The 17,708-nt window shown below is 52.7% G+C and overlaps 7 protein-coding genes across 7 annotated transcripts; 2 read left to right on the top strand and 5 right to left on the bottom strand.

Moving 5' to 3' along the window:
* Positions 1–819: 819 nt before the first annotated feature.
* On the bottom strand, positions 820–4,021 carry COCVIDRAFT_96691 (hypothetical protein; the record flags this gene model as incomplete). Its single annotated transcript, XM_014702134.1, has 2 exons — positions 820–1,524; positions 1,577–4,021. 2 exons carry the CDS (start codon positions 4,019–4,021, stop codon positions 820–822), a joined length of 3,150 nt encoding a protein of 1,049 aa, XP_014557620.1.
* Positions 4,022–5,215: 1,194 nt separating this feature from the next.
* On the bottom strand, positions 5,216–8,125 carry COCVIDRAFT_25756 (hypothetical protein; the record flags this gene model as incomplete). The annotated part of the gene is made up of 3 exons (XM_014702101.1): positions 5,216–6,829; positions 6,877–7,187; positions 8,050–8,125. The coding sequence occupies 3 exons, from the start codon at positions 8,123–8,125 to the stop codon at positions 5,216–5,218; spliced, it is 2,001 nt and encodes a 666-aa protein (XP_014557587.1).
* An 807-nt stretch (positions 8,126–8,932) lies between these two features.
* Positions 8,933–9,629, bottom strand: COCVIDRAFT_25757 (hypothetical protein; the record flags this gene model as incomplete). The annotated part of the gene is made up of 3 exons (XM_014702102.1): positions 8,933–9,117; positions 9,170–9,565; positions 9,614–9,629. 3 exons carry the CDS (start codon positions 9,627–9,629, stop codon positions 8,933–8,935), a joined length of 597 nt encoding a protein of 198 aa, XP_014557588.1.
* A 924-nt stretch (positions 9,630–10,553) lies between these two features.
* Positions 10,554–11,777, top strand: COCVIDRAFT_25758 (hypothetical protein; the record flags this gene model as incomplete). The annotated part of the gene is made up of 1 exon (XM_014702103.1): positions 10,554–11,777. The coding sequence occupies one exon, from the start codon at positions 10,554–10,556 to the stop codon at positions 11,775–11,777; it is 1,224 nt and encodes a 407-aa protein (XP_014557589.1).
* A 268-nt stretch (positions 11,778–12,045) lies between these two features.
* On the bottom strand, positions 12,046–13,449 carry COCVIDRAFT_96506 (hypothetical protein; the record flags this gene model as incomplete). Its single annotated transcript, XM_014702135.1, has 1 exon — positions 12,046–13,449. One exon carries the CDS (start codon positions 13,447–13,449, stop codon positions 12,046–12,048), a length of 1,404 nt encoding a protein of 467 aa, XP_014557621.1.
* Positions 13,450–14,151: 702 nt separating this feature from the next.
* On the top strand, positions 14,152–14,721 carry COCVIDRAFT_36903 (hypothetical protein; the record flags this gene model as incomplete). The annotated part of the gene is made up of 2 exons (XM_014702136.1): positions 14,152–14,278; positions 14,390–14,721. 2 exons carry the CDS (start codon positions 14,152–14,154, stop codon positions 14,719–14,721), a joined length of 459 nt encoding a protein of 152 aa, XP_014557622.1.
* A 106-nt stretch (positions 14,722–14,827) lies between these two features.
* Positions 14,828–17,574, bottom strand: COCVIDRAFT_96688 (hypothetical protein; the record flags this gene model as incomplete). The annotated part of the gene is made up of 2 exons (XM_014702137.1): positions 14,828–17,274; positions 17,328–17,574. The coding sequence occupies 2 exons, from the start codon at positions 17,572–17,574 to the stop codon at positions 14,828–14,830; spliced, it is 2,694 nt and encodes an 897-aa protein (XP_014557623.1).
* Between the last annotated feature and the right edge of the window lie 134 nt (positions 17,575–17,708).

Consider the following 17,708-nt stretch of genomic DNA (forward strand, 5'->3'; position numbering starts at 1 on the left):
ACTACTTGGTACGTTGAAACTTCCACATACACAAAAAAGATACAAGAGAAGTCAAGTCAAAAAAAAAAGAAAGCAGAGACAGAAAGATGTGGGTGGGAAAATGGACTGATTTGAACAACCGAAAAAGAGGCAAAAGAGACTATGAAATGGACAAGACCCCAAGAAAAAAACGGCTACTATGACAACAACGATAGTAGAATCAGACAGAAACCCTATCACATGATTCCCTTCCCTTCCCTTAGCCCTACCCTTCCTATTTTGTTTCCCTCCTTCCCCCTCCTACCAAATCCTGCCCATGCTTACCAAGCGCAAACAAGCAAAAAAAAAGAACAGAACAAGAGACATAACAGTAACAGAGACGAAATAAATTCCCGAGTTTAGGGTATCACATATTGGAGATGCCCGCCGAACCACCCACCCCCTGCACACATACTCCCCTACCCCATCCCATTTCCTTGCCCCACCCCATTCCGATTTGCCCAAAAAAAAACAATACAATAGACAAGATACGATAAGTATGTGAAAAACTGAGGAGTAAAAGAAAAGAAAAACAATGATAGATTCGAGTAACGAGGAAAAAGAAGAAAAGAAAACGAGGATAAGAAAAAAAAGGTCACACACAGAGATTCTGGAGCCTCCTTTCCTCGCTCTTAGCTCTCATAAGCTGAACTTCCTTCTTTTTCTTCAAGCGCCGTTTCCTCCTCGAAAATGCTCATTCAACTCCCCTATTCGCGATAGAAAATGCACATCTGATATCTGAACAAAAAAAACTATATATAAATATATATGTTGTTATATATTGCAATTTTTCTTCTTCTGTCAAGCGGCAATGGTAGGGGTGGGTGTAAGAACGCCGCCGCCCATGGTATCGTCGTCATCGTCGAATTCGTCGACAAAAGTGCTTTCGGTACCTGCGTCCAAGTCGTCTGTGTCAATGTCTGCTTCTTCACCGGTATCATTGAGCTCCTCGACTTCCTCGATGCCTTCGGCTGCGTGCACGTGCTGGGGTTCGAGTTCCACAGGCATGTGCATGACGTGAGTGTTCATACCGTTTGTATATGTGTTCGGTGGTAGATGCATCTGTGACAACTCATGTTGAAGAGCTTCAATGTTCTCGTGCAGATGCTCCGTCATCTCAACGTTGTTCTCCTCGTCGTCGGAATGATCGTATGCGGTGTAAAAGGGCGAGGGGCCAGATGCGGTGATGCTCGTAAAATGTGCTGGTTCTTCCGTCACACCAAACACTGTTGTTACGGTTATAGAGTCAGGGCTCGGGATGGGGTCAGCGTGGTACACGCCCGAGAAAAACTCGTACATGGCTCCGGCCAATTCATCGGCATGTCCACGCTCCTCCTTGTCCTTTTTCTGTTTCGCCATCGCCCGTTGTTCTGCTTCTTTCTTGGCTAGAATCTCGGCCTCCAGCCGGCACTTTGCGCGAACACTGGCTTTACGTGCGCATGTCGGGCAATGGTAGTTGACGGTACAGAATGTGCATGTGCACGACTGTGTGGATGCAGAGCATTGCTAAATCCAGTGTCAGTATTATACGATAACTTATAGAAAAGAGGGAACGAACATCACAAACAAGGACTGCGCACTCGGAGCACTCTTTGAGCATGGCAGGACATTGTGGTCTGCTGTCTCCCACCGGTCTCGGGTATTGGCAAAAGTAGGCTCCGCAGCCTTCCCATTGGACGGGATGACGTGGATTGCATGGCAATGGAAGTGGATTTGTGACTGGATGGTTGACAGGTACGCGTTGTGGGGTTTGCAGCCAAGGACTCGTAGATCGACCCCTGACACCAGAAACACTAAGGGATCGTGGGCGCGCTGAGCTGACAGGAACAAAAGACAATGAAGAAGCAAGAGGGAATGGATCGGGATTTGGCATCGAGTTGAACGAGGTTGTAGTCGACATGTCGATTGAGGAATGCTGTGGAGGAGCAACAAGGATCTGTGACTGTGACATTGGCGTCTCGGAGGATTCAGACTCGTTGTCCCCGTTGGAGTACAAGTCGATATTCGATGAAGACGCAGTAGGCGTGCGCTCGGGATCGGGTGTGCTCGCTCGGTTTGGGTTAAACTCGGGGATGACGAGGCGTTGTGGTGGCTCATTGTGTGCTCGAACATGCTCCCGCTCCGTATGCAGTTCCCGGTAGCCACACTTGCGGACCTTCAATGCTCGGAAGTCGTGTTCTTTGCAAATGGGGCTCTTGCAGGCCCGGCACGAGACTTTCCATCTAAAACTCCTGTAACAGTCATTGCACAAGCCTCTGGGACATGTTTGCTGTTGCAGATCTAGCGAATCTTGCTTCAGGTATGAGAGTATGTCAACATCCTCGCCAAGCACATACTCATAGAGGCCATTGTTCTTTAACTCTCGAATGTAATCGACAGGTCGGAGTGAGTTGCTGAAGTCAGGATCTTCGAACTCTTTCTTGCGTGGCAAGGGCGCTGCGCGTATCTTGTCTGCTCCTCTGCCTCCTAGCCCAGTACCCAGAACGGCGATTCCACCACCACCGGAAAATATAGGCTCTAGACAGCACCAATGCATATTGAGCTTGGGAGGCTCACGGTTAGCAGGCGGGACAGGCATTCCATTGTTCATGTTTCCGCCGTCTTCAGAGTCGGAAGAGTCGTCGTCGTGCGCGCTCTCGTTCATGAGGTTCGGTGATCGCGTCGCTCCGGGGGCCCACCAAAAACGATTCCGGTCAGCCCTCTCTTCTTGACTGCGCTCCTCTGCAGACGGCATCGACCCAGATACTTGCCCAAGCGAACCCAGCGTGCCCAGAGTGCCGGTATTTCCGAAAGCCAGGTTTGCAAAATGCCGTGTCTTTGCGCGTTTTCTCGGTATTGGTCTGTTGAAGGCGCAGCTCGCACACAGCGTCTTCCGGCAGCCCATGCAGTGCATACGAACACTGCACGACTCGCACCGCTCTAGAATGATGTCATCGCATTGTGAGCATTTGACGTCCTTGACAAAGGCTGTGTGACTCCTTCGTTCGTGCACTGGGACGTGTTTGCCTTCTCCCGCAAAGTCGCTATTGTCAGGCCCGAGTGGCTCGCCATCTTGGCCCGTCTCAGCGATTTCCCATAACCTGCCATCGTGGTCGCCCAGCTTCTTGGTGCCATCTACTGGCCCTACACGGTTACTTGATCGCCAGAGCCTGTCAAAGGGTACCCAGACCTCCATGTTCAATGGTCCTGCTCTTCCTGCATGGTAGTCTTTTCGCCGAAAGCATCTGCCACCAGGGCTCGGACACCATGCAGTGTCGGTCCATATTCCCAGCTGATGGCATATCTCGATAAGTTGGTGAGTGGGGTCGGAGTCGGAGTCTCTTCGGATGAGAGAAGAGGGAAGGTAAGGGCGTCGACGGTGGTGTCGGCAGCGGTAGGTGTAGAGGCTTTTGAGGGCGAGGTCCTTTTGGATCCACGGGGCATCCTTGAGGGTGTAGGGTTCCAGGAACGGGACAATGTGGTATTTGATAGAGACGTTCTTGCAGCCGCGGACAGACAGGTGCTGGAGCGTGTGAATGCGCGGGCCGAGGACGCTCCCGACCAGGGCTATGCCTGTGACTGCCGTGTTGCAGAGGTCTAGGCTGGTCAGCCGTGTGCCGTTGGGGGATATGATATGTTTGAGGAGGGCGTCAAAGGAGTAGGCCTTGGACTGGCGCTCCCGGTTATCGGGCGTCTCATTGCCCGGAGAGCCGACAGTGACAGCGGGCTGGGGCAGGCGAAAGGACAGCGTCTTCCATGCGAGCGGGTACTGGCGGAGGAAGTCGCGCAGATGACGCGAAGTGTGGTAGAGTTGGAGGAGGGCGGCGGTGGAGATTTGGGCGAGGAGCGATTCGAGGATGGGGGGATAGGCGGTGATGATGGATTCGAAGAGGCTGAGCGAGGCGTCGTGTGCAGCGGCGTGGGCCATTGCCGTGGACGTGTGTGTGGGTGTGGGTATGGGCGTAGTGGTGAGCGAGTCGCAGGTCCATACGGCCGCGTGGACGTGCTGCTGTTGCGTGGCCATGAGGGTGCCAGCCGCGACGGGGGAGTGAGAGAGTGCAGACAGAGAGACCCAAGGGATGTGGACATGCACAAGCGCAACGCGTGGGTCGTGTCGCGCAGGCGAGGATGGTCGTGTGAGTGAGGCGTGGGCGGGCCGTGGGTCAGTCAGTAGTCAGTAGTCGGTAGTAGTCAGTCGTAGTTGGTCGTCGGGAGAGAGCACACACACACACGCACACACAGGCTGCTTGACGGGCCAAGCATCGAAGGCGATCCGGTTGTCTGGCCGGGCGATCCTGAGCCTCTGTCTCTGCCTCAGCGGCCAGCGGGTCGAACTACGGCCAATTCGCCATGGACAGGTTGGAACACCGTCCCATGCCACCGCCGCCGCCGCCTCTCTTGAATCCACACCAGCAACTGTTGGGCGCGCCAAGCACACGTCTTCTGCTGCATAATGGCATACATGGGCAGTCGGCCCTGCTGGCGCTGGTGGCGCGGCACACATACTACGGTGGGTTGGCGTAGCCTATCGGCCACCAGCCCACCAGCCCTGCCACTGACTTGCATCTGCATCCATTGTCTGCCAGCTCAACACCGAGTGTCTGGCTGGCTGTCTGCTTCAATCAGGCCTAGTGCCCTTGTTGCGTGACTACTAACTGACCATGTGGCTGCGTAACGTTGTGTATGCATGTTGAGTACGGTACATCACATACATACATGACTATCACCCCTCCGTCGCGCACACACCGCCTTTGGATGCTCCGCCAAGTATGTACTTAGGAATATGTATTAATCATGGCCATGTCATATCCACTATCATCTAAACAGAGGCGCCAGCTCAAACCCAAAAAAACCAAAACCACAATCACTCCAAACACATTCGCTTGCACAATCGGAAACGCCAAGCCAAACCCACCACCCAGGTCACCACCCCTTGCGCCTAGCAACCCACGTGAGCCACGCCGTGGCCAGTAATCCTACAAAAAACAAAAGCCTCCATGACTTGCTGCGTTACCCAGACCGGGCGCACGATGAAGTGGCACCCACTCGACACAATCGTCAGATAACCACCGCCTGCCTTCTGGCAACCACCGCTCTGACCCCACTTTGCCACTGCCAGCACCACCACCACACACACACACACACACACACACACACACACACACACACACACACACTGCCGCCCCGACCGCCAGTAATCCCATCCACCCTACTGTACCTAGAACACCCAGTTGCCCTCCGTGTCTTGATCCTCCAACCCATCGAACAGCACAATATCCCAATCCACCGTCGATCCTGTCCCACACCCCGATGTTGGCCACAGCGAATTGCTAGTAAACGAGAGGACGGGCAGACGATCGCCAGATGCCGTTGCATTCATCAGCTTTCCCGCGTCAGAGTCAATGTCGAACCCCGTCCGCACCGGTGGCTTTTGAAACTCCATCTCCACTGTCCCGAAAAATGGCAGCGTGTGTCGTGTGTTCCCGGTCGTCTGTCGGTTCGGATCCAACGACGATAGCATCTTCTTCAGTGTGATGGCACTGCGAGCTGCTATCTTTTCCCGTGTTCCTCCCGCCTTGGCCAGCTTCTCCATCTCGCCAATCAGTCGGCATATCATGGCAAAATCTGTTCCCTTTGTCTGTTGCACCTCCATCTTGTCCTTTGAGCTCAGATCAATCACAATGTCCAATGTAAGCGTCACAGCCGCAATAAACACGGCCGTCTCCGCCAGTCGACAGCACGCCTGCGTCATGTTGGCGTTTCGGAGCGCAAACCATCGCATCAAGAGGTTACGACTTGCGTGCAGTGCCGTCACCTTTGAGTAGTCGTATCGCTTATCCTGTTGAGCTCGCAGTAAGTATGGCAGATGAATAAACATCCGTGTCTCGAAGTGAAACATCTGGACTATCAGTCGCTCCAGTGCTGCTGAAGATTCGGGCGATCGTGCTGTAGGCGGAATATTCGGCACCTCCCAAAACTCTTTTGGCATCTCTCGCATGTACATCTCGAGCTTCTCATCCAGCTTAAGTGCTGCAGAGTACCCTTGCGGCGACACTTCGCGGTCCAGCTCCGCTACCTGCTTAGTGATTTCGTTGAGCTTCGCACGGTGTTGAAGATGCGAGTCCGCGTCCGCTGGCACTGGATAATTCTCCGCCCCAAAAGGAAGCCGAAGATGCAGACACAAATACCGGTCCACATCAACAAAGCTACGCCATATGCCCTTTGCATTCGTCACCGTTGGAATCGGTGGCTTCTGGTCTTCTTGCGTTATAATGCGTTGAAACCCCATGAGATGGGCCAGGTTGAGGCCGCGTCGAACCACCAGCCACGACTGCCTCAGTGATGCGTTAGTCAAGTGGTAAAATGCGAGTAGAAGCAGCGTCTCAAGCCCGTGCAGTGTCATCATCTGTTCGTCTGACGAGGCAACAATAGATGTAACCGTTGCAACATAGCTCTGCATGGTTGCGTCCAAGTCGTGTATGCTCGACAGTCGCGATACATCAAAGTCGGCCGGGAGTGAGTTAAGACAGATGGCCAAGTGCAGAAGCGTCCGAGCCACAATGATTGATCTTTCCTGAGCAACTGCATGCATGTCGAGGGCGTATGACTGGATGTCTTTGCGCACATAAATCTCTTCCGACGCTCGATACATGTTCTCGAGTATCATCCAGCCGTTCGACGACTCAAACACAATATCCGCGTCGTGTTGTGATGGCAGCAGAGCCACCAACGATCGATGGGCATGGTCATATACCTCACATGATTCTTTGCGCTCTTGCTTATCCACAAGTGTTTGTATCGAAGGTGCCGAAGTCCATGTTTGTGCACCGAGCTGCTACTGTCAGTGGGTCGCGTGCCAGCAAAACATAGGGAACTCACAATGCCGTCTCCTATCGACGACTCGCTCCGCACATCGCTTGACAAGCCTAATCTACACCATTTGCTGATCTTCTCGCTCGAACCCGATGCAGTCAAGGGCGGACTTTGCAGCCCACTCGGTGTGCTATTCGTCGAACCCTTGCGACACACAAATCGTTCAAAGAGCTGTTCAAGCTTGCTCAGTCTTTCCGCCATATGCACTGAGCATGTAGTATTCTCCTCATCTGCAGACCCTGCAATACTTTGGTCTAAGCTAACCAATGATGGCATACTGGTCTGGCCTACATTTGCGTGAACCTTGCGTTTCTTGCCTATGGAAATGTCAGTACACTGCCCCAAACACACTAGTATATCATCTCCTATCCTACATTGCCAACAAGCCCGACGGGGGCTTTTGGATGTTCTTTTCCTAGAATGGTTACTCGCGTTGCTGGGCATATCCATATTAGCTTCACAGAACATGCAATACTGGGGTTCTCTGATCTGTCTGTCGACACATCGTTTTGTAAAGGGTGCGACCTTACTTTCATAGCGGGGCGAAGGCAATGCGATGGCGATGGCGGATGTGGAGCTGACAATTGGGGTGCCGGCCGCAATTCGTCCGCACTTAAGGGTCAGGCCGAGAATTATCCATGCTAACAGGGCGTCCACATCCGGCCCTTTTCTTGGTACCCGCATACCGTCGTAGCCATTTTTACTTTGGCACGCATGGTTGTTACGATGTCCTCATGGATGTAATTCGTTCTTGCACCTCTCGGCCCAGCTCATCGTCGTCCCCAGGTTCCAGAGCAAATTGATCCATCCAGATTAAAAAAACAAATGCGCTGTATTGTTGATACCACGCCACGCATCAGCATCTATGGAGCGAGTAATCAGAGCGCGACCGCTGCTTAAACGCCCTATCTCCGCGATGCGCAAAGCGCACACGGCAAGCGCATGCGCAACATCGACAGGGCGCACCAAACCCGACTGAGGCTTATGCTACCGTATCCTAGGCGATCGAACTTTTCCGGATCTACTGTTCCCGTTGTGTCGCATTACTCTACTGTTTGGTCCATCTCATCGGTGATTATCATCCCTTTCCGACGTCCGTTGCCCGAGTAAAACTGCTCGGCAATGACAAGTCTTGTTGCTACAAGGACCCACGCAATGCTGTTGCAAGACACGTCGTACCTTTGAGATCGTCTCCAACCGGTGGGTGCATCTGACAAACGGGTACTTTGTCATTGGATCCTGCGATTGCCGACATCGACTATCGTACGCGGACGACGCGCAACAACTAAAGACGGAGTATGACGGCGAGTGTAACATAAGGATTCTCTGTAGAAACGCTAGTGCCAAAATTGATGCGTTCTCCCCGCCACCCCGGTATTTGCATGTATGGGTGACCAGGACAGAATAGGACTAAAATCGTTCGTTACCAACCAAAGGCAGATAGTATGCAAAGTGTCAAATTACGCGATTCGATTTTCGGCGTTAAAAAAGGCGTCCGACCCGATTTTCGATTCCCGTTGCCAGAAAGAAGCACGTGGCCCGCTTTGCGTGGGGCGAAACAATGCCCGAACGCCTGGTTTTGAGATCCCTAACGTAAACAGGTTTACATTTATAGTCCGACCGAAATGTGGGCATATGCACATGTATATAGATAGTTTCGTCGGGTAATTTTTCATGTGATGCTCGCCGATTCCTCGGGTACAGCGCTGAGTCTTATCCAACCCGCGCTGGCACAGTGATTATAGTCATGGATGAAAGTGAGGAACTCGTTATGGCCATGTAGCTCTTTAGGAAAAGCTAAGGAGACGCACAATCAAGCTGGGTAGTAAGCATGGATAACAAAAAAGTCTCACATCATCATTCGCGGATGGACAAGTGGGAAAGGGTTGCGCATGACAGCTATACTCTCCCAACCGTTGGGAGATAGCGAGTGTATCTTCTGCAGGCACAGATGCTGACCGGAGACCGTAGGCGTACCCGTTGTCGATTTTGTCAGCAGTCGTATTCACTATCTGCGGCGAATGCCTAACTCCGATGCAATGCAATATGTGTGGTTACCCTCTCAGGCATACATGTCGTCATAATCCTCCTCGTCGTCAGCGGGCGGCGGAGGGGGCTGCTTTTTCTTCAACAATTCTTTGCGATCAAGAGGGCACGTAGAATTCAGCTTGAGCCACGGGCCTATGCAGTCGAGATCAAAGCGGTGATCGTCGTGACATGGAAGCTGAACCACAAGCGGATATTTGTCTATGCACGCCTTGGTCAGCTGTGCTCCTTCCTGGTGCGATATGCAGCCTACCTTCGAGGAAAGGGTTGACACATATTGGACATGTGTCGGAAGATTTTAGTTTCTCCTTGGGCACCCTTTCCAATTCGTCCAGGAAGCTGTCGGGTACGCCCTTAAGTTCAGTGGGCGGATCATCGGCATTCTCGCGTAGTATCTCAATCATGCTAGCCAACAAGTCTCCCTCTGCGTTGGCCTCGTCCGCTGGTCGTCCGCGCATAGTCTCGAAAGCATTCGCGAGTAAGCGGAATGCCGCTGCCATATTCTCGGGCTGGGGGAGAGCATTGGGGTTTGTGTGTGACCGTGGATCGGATGTATCTACAAGCTCGAGCTGCGAAAAGAAGGTGGAGAGGTCTGGTCGACGCGGGGGCTGCTGCGGCTTTTCATCCTTGGTGGATATATTGTGCTCGACTGCCTCTGGTTATTCTACCGACTATGCTTCCAGACGAGCAGACTTACCCTCGTAGCCAGACATGGTGGCAATGGTTCCAATTGCGGTGGATATACGGAGGTTCCGGCCGGTGCGCTCGCCAGTTCGGCTTATAGAGCTGTGCAAAACTACGCGTCACGACGGCTGCCTTTGACGCGAGCATGGGGAAGAGGCGACCCCGCTGTGGCACGTGTGTGGCGCAGTACATGTGGCGCATGCCATAGGCGATTCTTGGCTCGGCGTCGCCTCTTTCCACTGGTACTTTCTGACACTGGACGAAACAACTGCAACTGTTCAACGGCCGCTTTTCCACTCTGAGTGGCGGCATGTCCCCATGTCCCTGGAGCAACAAGGAGATTAGGTGGCGAGTGACGGTGAGCCCCTGCCCGACAATTTGCACATGTGCAATATCGTTTCCGTGAGCATTTTAATTCAACGTTTCCTGGCACAACCCCCGCTTCGAGCTCCTGTCCAAACAACCAGATGGGCATCCCCATCTTGACAGTCGGGTCGCAAGAGCTGACGAAAGCTTATGATCGACAAGCAAACCTTGGCCCTGCACCACAGTCAGGACAGGCCGAGACTGCATGATTGGGAGCGGCTGGCGTCAAGTCGGTGCAGATAACTGGGGCACGGTGGAGCCCGGTGATCCAGATCATGCACAGCCTCCTCCTACTCCTAGTGCCCGCAGCGTCACACATACTTACCCCCTCCAAACACACCTTCGTAACATGCCGAAAGGGGCGCAGCCATTTCACAGCGGCAACATTGACAAGTGAGCTGGATTCACAAAAAGGCGCGACAGCCGCTGTTCGTCTTTCAACGCCCAACCTGTTCGTCGCTAAAAGCATTCGTTTTATCATTCTACACACTCACCGCCTTGGCCAAAGAGTAACCTTGACGACGATTCTACATTATTGAATATCCCTTTTAATAAATTCCCCGGCTCACTCCATGTCGCTGCTCATCATGTCGACCGATAACCCCTCTACCTTGGACAGATTATCGCCGGCCTGGATCCGTCGCCCACTCTCGCGGCGTTCAACATCGCCACAAAAAAGCATTAGCCCGACAACAGCAAACGGTTTTCTGGCGCCAGAACCAGCACGAAGTAACAGTGACGAATCTCGCTCGCCACGCTCAAGCACTTCCGGCCGCCGTGGTTCAGTACGCGAAATAGTCAGCAGATTCCGCTCCTCATCAAGTACCAGCATGGGCAGCAACAAGTCACAGGACATTGACTTTAGCGAGGTAGAAAATTGGTTTCATGGCTTCCGAAAGTATAATCAGCTCGTCTGTAACACCATTTCGCCAAACCAGGCCTACCCATCAAAAGAATTCACAAAGGCATCCAAAGCCTTGACCAAAAACTGCGGTGGCCAGTTCATTCACGGCCTGCCCGAGGCTGTATTCGATTTCTCACTGCTATGGTGCCCTGCAGGCCACTTGAATCGAAAAGATACGGACGAACCAAGCTGGAGTTGGTCTGCATTCAGCGGTCCCGTGAATTTCCCCTTTGACCCTACTACTTGTCCAGACGTCTACAAGACGCCGCGTGGCGAGGGCGAGTGGTTTCGCTCCGAAGTCTTGAACTACCACATTGGTCCCGAATCCGCGCAATATACCATACGAAGAGAAAAGGGCAGCAGTTCCCTCCGCATCAAATACCCGCCTTATTTTCACGTTCCACGGGGCTCAGATCACAAGACGGATTCCAACACTTTGCGCTTCACCGCTTCGACGATTTCCGCGGATGGCTTCAGCGCAGAGCAGCTCGACCACGAGGGCAAGCAAATTCCCTGTTCGCACCTCATCAATGAAGACGACCAGCACTGTGGTGTAATTATGGACTACGAATCTTCTATTTCCCAGCCATCATCCACAGGGCCCTACGAATTTGTCCTACTCTCACGTAATCTATGGCGCAAACCGTGTCCTGAGAACCGTAAACCTGCTGGTCTCAATACCATGCATCCGCCTGGCACGCCCATCTGGACTGGAGATCACTTTTTGTGGGACAAGGAGGTTGACGATTTTGCGGCTGAGCAGTTTGAAGCTGGGCCTTGGAAAATGCTTAACGTTATGCTGATTAAGTGGGTGGGTGAGCATGCTGAGCGGGTGGCTGTGGCGAGGATACACGAGGACGCGTGGACTCGGCGGAGCCCAGTCAAGAAGGATATTGTGCTCCGGTAGGGATTTCCTTTTCGTTTTTCTTTTCTTAGGCATGCTCTGTTTTGTAGATGGGGCCTTTTGTATTTCTCTGCTTGACTGAAACATGACGATACCCCCCTCTGTAAGCTTGAAAATCAATCGTATCATTCTATTACCGGGCAATGCATAAATTAAGATGAATGAAGTGCTTCAAGAACAGAATACTTTTTACTGGATCATATCAAAGCATTAGACTGATACGCGAAGTGACCAGAAATCTAACTACTGTATCTCAGTCATTTCAGAGAAATTACACTTTCTTCTTGAACTGCCTTGCTACTGTGAGCCTTGCAAAGATGACACACAGTGCAGATATCGTCGCCGTACCGCCAGCATAGAAGATGGCTGGGCGATAAACATCAATACTCTGACCCGCAGCATTGTCCTTTCCCCCACCTGCAGCCTGTAAAAGATAGCCAGCAATGGGTGCGCCCATGAGGTAGCCACCGGTCCACCCCGTCACAGACATGCTCATGGCAACGGCCGCGCGGCCAGGACCAAAGATGCCAGCAACGACAGTGGGCTGGGTGGTAAAGTAAGCACCATTGGCGACTCCGTTTATGATGGCGAACAAGACGAGGGGACCCAAGGTACTCGAGACAGGCCAGATAGCCAGCATGCTCGCCGCATTGAGTGCCATAGTAATGACAAACATATTAAGCGGCCCCAACTTATCGCACAATGGCCCAGCAATAAAACGGCCAATAGCACTGCAAGCGTTAAAGGCAGACACCAAGCCAGCGCCCGTTGTAGGACTAAGGCCAATCGACTGCGCAAACAGCGGCAGATAATAATTCGGCACGAAGAGTGCAAAAACCCCAATAGCACTCGCAACAAACGTAGCAATAAACGTACCGCTGCGAAACATGCTCACATCCACAAACGGCACGTTCCGCAACGGTACTCGATCCTTGAGCATGGCCGCAGCCGGCAGCCCCAAAGCCAGCGTAAGCAAACCCTGGATACGAAAGGTCCACGCAATCCCCACACGTCTGTACAGCGCCTCCAACGCAAGCGCCATGACGCACCCACCTATGCCACCGCCCAGCTTGATAAGCCCATTGGCAAGCCCCAGGCGCGCGCTAAAATACTGTACAGGCAGCGTATTAGCAACGGCATACACCATGGCCATGCCCACGCCCCCAACAACCCCATACGTGCCGAACAAGCCCGCCAGATTCTTCGTGCAGAAACTCGCGCCGATGAGACTCAGCGACATGAGGCTGATGCCGAGCAAAATGGTGGTTTGACAGCCGACGTGCCGCATCAGGCGTATGGCGAGGAGGCCGTAGAGAGCGCCGCCGGCGAGACCTAGGGAGCCGACGTAGGCGAGGGTCGAGGGGGGGACGGTTTGAAGAGTCGAGTTTAGGAGGGCGGCTTGCAGGACGCCCCAGCAGTTTATGATGCCGTTGTGGCAGAAGGTTGTTATGGAGCAGCCTAGCACGATGATCCAGCCGTAACCGCCGTCCGGGATGGCGGAGACGGAGTATGCTGCATTTTCGGGGGCTTCATCGGGGGTTTGGGTGAAGGATGTGACAGAGTGGAGCGAGGATTTCTTTTGAGGGATGTTGAGAGTGATTATGTTTGGCGGCCGTATCGGTGTTAATTCGATGTGGTCTTCGTAGATTGTTGTTGTGGTTGTGGTACTAGCCATTGCGTAGACAAGCTTCTTTTTTTTTGCTTCGGTGTTGCGAGGAGAGGAGCTGTATCAACTCATTTCCAGATATTATGAAGGATACCTTTTTCTTTTAAATAAACATTGCGTGGGAATCTCTTAACATTGCTTCAACGGTAAACTGCTTTTTACCATCGGAAAGCGCTAGAGCGCGCCCTTTGGCCCCTCTTTTGGGTAGCCAGATGTCAATATTACCTAAATGAGTCACATTGGCCCAGTAAGCTAACAAGCCCAACAAAACAAACATTCTATCACGTGTTAGTGCTTTGCATTGTATAAGATCTCGCGTCAAAGGCATCAAGCGGGTGATGGAGTGCGGGGAAAAGGACTGTACGCGTTGCAGCTGAGTCTTGCTAGTCATTCCATATGCTGCAGGGTCCAGGCCCTGTATTCCATACACGAAAATCCCCACTTTACACCTCATTGATCTTCACGCCAGCTTACAATGTTGGAAGCAACGTGAGAAAGCAGGTTTGCGCAACCAGACCCGAGTTTTAGGGTCGTTCTTGGCAATCTACATATCCCCCCTCCTCTCTTGCTTTACACACTTGAATTAATGATTACCCCCAAAACACCTCTAGTATCTGACCACCTTTCTTACCAATTCCCTCGAATAAATCGGATTGAACTGGTTCTCTTTCTCCTTGACTCCAATCAGAAAGTAACAACAGAAAAACAACAATGGCGACCGAAGACACAGTCCGCCTCTCCGAACCCCATGCCCCGCACCAAGCCTCCATCGACGCCTTCTCCTCCATCCTCGAAGACGTAAAAGCCGAACTCATAAAATTACGTCGTGACCATGATAGTAAACCCACCCCTCTCTTCCTCTCCCTTTCCCCTTAAAATCCACTCTAAATCATCAAATTCCATCCATCCATCCAAAATAAAATCGCATAAACCAACCCAACCCAACCAGAACACGAACCCGAATACTTCACCCGCGTCCAGCACCTCTCCGACACCTCCCTAACTTCCTTCACCGCCTCGGACTTGGAACTCGTACGCGCCGCCACATCCGCGTACGGCATCCATTTATTCGGCAAAGTCAAGTTGCCAGCGCTGGAGGATGGATACGTGCACATTCGGATTTTCGGGGCTGCAAAGGAAGGCACGGATGGGAGTAGTGCGGAGGAGAGGGTATATAGTTTGCATAGTATACATACGGAGGAGGTGGTCAAGGGGGATGGGGATAGGGTGTATCGGGCGGTGTTTGGGAGGGAGGATGGGTTGGAGTGGTTTGATACGTAAGGAGGTTACTGGACTGGATGGGGGGGGGGGGAAAGAAATTATTCACGTGATAAGGTGTTCGTTTTTCATTCTACATAAACATAATAATAAAAACGCCAGAAAGTGTTTAGTATGAATCGCCGAAGAATTGGCTGGCGAGGGTGATGTCTTTGTCGCCGTTGGCAAAGTCCCAGCCTACAATGGTGGGATCTTGACTACAGCAGATGATTCTACGTGCGTCGAATTGGAGTTTGAATACTCGTGAGTTGGTACCGTTTGTGTTGAGGGGGGCAGCTAGTGGGTGTGGAGCGTGATGATGGTGATGGTGGTGGTGGTGATGATGCGGTTGCGCATTTGCTGGACCTGGCTGTCCGACTGCTGCATGGCTAACTGGTTGGTTGGGCGCTATGACAGGCCCGGCTGTGATGTTACTCACGGCGGCGTTATTGCCAATTGGGCCATGCATAGCTTGTGAAGCTGCGTGAAGAGCATGTGCTTGTTGTGCCAGAGTCTGAGCTGCTTGGGCTTGTGCCTGAGCCTGCTGCGCCAGCGTCTGGAAATTGTTTTGTTGGGCGGCATTGAGTTGCTGATTGTTATGTTGTCCCGCAGCATTTGCGTTGGCTACAGGTTGAACGACAGGCCTCCTAGGTCGGCCGCCCGCGGCTCGAACTGCGTCGTTTTGAAGCAATGTCTGAGACTTTTCCCAAGCTCCATCAGGTCCTCTCTTCCAAATAATCACAGTCTCGTCATAAGATCCAGATACTATGCGCGCCCATTTGCTGCCTCCGCCTCCTGGGGGTAGCTTGGCCCCATAGGCAAAGACCTTGGTTGGGTCGCGTGACCCAGCGTTGCGGGCACGTCGCTCCGCTCTGCTAAGGTTTTGTTCAGATAACATACCGCTAGCTTGCGCAGCAAAGTAGTTTCGATCCACACTACGAGCCTCAGCTTCTAGTTCTTCCTCGTTGCCAGGCAAGTCTCCGAACTGGGCTTGTACGGTGCGCACAAGATTACTGTGACCATTCAAGCAGGCGACTTCGGCACCTGTAGCACGATCAAATATACGCACACTCTCATCTGAGCTTCCACTGACGATGCGTCGTCCATCAAACTGGACACAAGCAATTCCCTTTGTGTGGCCAGAAAAGGTTCGTGTACACGCACCGGTCCGGACATCCCAGCATTTGACGCTTCTATCGCCGGATGCAGAGACAATCTGTCCGTCGAGAATCTGGATGGCATTTACTGCTGCACCGTGACCTTCTAAAGTCATGATGAGGCTGTAAGGGGCAAGCGGCTTAAGGTGCAAATGCTGCTGAGCGACGTAGTCCTGCATATTAATTATATACGATGGAAATTTGGCGGCTGATTTCATGGTTGACGAGGGATAGGTATCATCGGTGGGCATCATTTCCTTGCGATTCCAGACTTTGATGGTCTTGTCTTTTGAGCAAGTCACCAAGTAGCGGTCATCGAACCTGAGATTCAGGACTGACTCTGAGTGAGCCTTTTCAATTTCCTTAATGATGCGTCCAGTTGAAAACCGCCACAAGATGACTCTGCAATCACTCCCACCAGACACTATAATGTCCTGGTCGGGCCGCTCATCAAACTGTAAACAGAGAACTGAAGCCGAATGGCCAATGAGCGGTGGGTGCACTAGGCGCAGAGTATCCAGATTCCAGACTCTGATAGTCTTGTCTCGACTTCCACTGACGAGATACTTGCCCGAATACTGAATGGTATACACGCATTCAGTATGGGCTTCTTCTGGGTGGTTAGGGTGTGGAAGTTGAAAGTTTGTAAATCGGCCAGCGCTCCAGTTGTCTTCTAAACGCCTCTTTTGCTTGTATAGAAATTGCCAATTAATCTTAGCTTCCGGGCCAGGAAGAAGAAGCGACGGATGTATTGGGGGGCTATTGGAGACTGCTGAAGTTGTCGAGGATGTAGTGTCTTCGGATGGTAGGCCTTGGCGTCTTTCCCGGCGTAGTGCATTGGTAGGCGAGGCGAGAGGCGAGGTGCCGTGGAACGACAGGCCTTCCATCTTGTCCTCTGATTTGACAGGACTGTCGTCGGCCTCGACTGCACCATGCTGCTCACCCCATGCGTTTCCGGTAGGGCGGCTAGCAGGGGAATCGAGTGCATTTTGCGCTCCGTTGTCTGGCAGAGTGCCGTCGCCGAAAAGTTGTTGATTCCGCACGCGCTTCTTATGGGACGGCTTTCCGTAATCGGTATCTTCGGCTGCTCTATGTCGCGTCTTGCGCTCCTTTTCCTTGAAATCTGCGCGCTTCTGCCTTTGCGACTCTTCGAATGCACGCACTTGGGAGAAGTTTGAGTTCCAGCCCTCGAGCCTGAAGAGTAGTTTCCAGAGAGGACTGTCAAGCACGCGTTCCCTCCATGCGCGTGACAATGTGGATGCGCGCAGCAGTGTTTCTGGGCTGAGGTAGGAGAGGATCTGGAAGGTGATTTCGGGGGGTAGGTGTATGACGGGATCGAGATGGAGCAGGGGGTTCAGCTTCTCGACGATGCCGGCTATGGACGAGGTGCGCAGCGAGCGCAAGATGGCGTAGGCGAATTCTAGAATGGCATGTTAGGATTGATTTGGGTCAGCTGGGTACTGGCAGACGTACCACTACGCTCATTTTCGCTCAGAGCCAGAACCCAGTCGGGCAGGCTGAAGGGCAGATCGGGATTGCGATGGGAGTCACCGAGCCTCAGGTCGGTCTGCATAACCATGTCGCCCTCATTCTGGCTCCTGGTATCTTCCGAGTAGCCCTCGTCGAAACGGTTGGCGCTCATGGAGGAGGCGGGACGGAAAGGATGCATGTAGGGTGGGCCGGAAAATTGGACGTTGGCGTTGGCCAAAGGGCCTGCCATTGTGGTGCGCGCGCGAGCGGCGGGTGACGTGTGGGTTGGGCGAGTGGAGACGGGTACGGGCTGGAGCTAGCGGGCGGGTGATGGTATGGTCGATGGGCAAGAGGCTATGCACGAATATGTATGTGGATATGGAT

This window comes from Bipolaris victoriae, assembly GCF_000527765.1.
Source record: "Bipolaris victoriae FI3 unplaced genomic scaffold scaffold_33, whole genome shotgun sequence".
NCBI classification, from domain to species: Eukaryota; Fungi; Ascomycota; class Dothideomycetes; order Pleosporales; family Pleosporaceae; genus Bipolaris; species Bipolaris victoriae.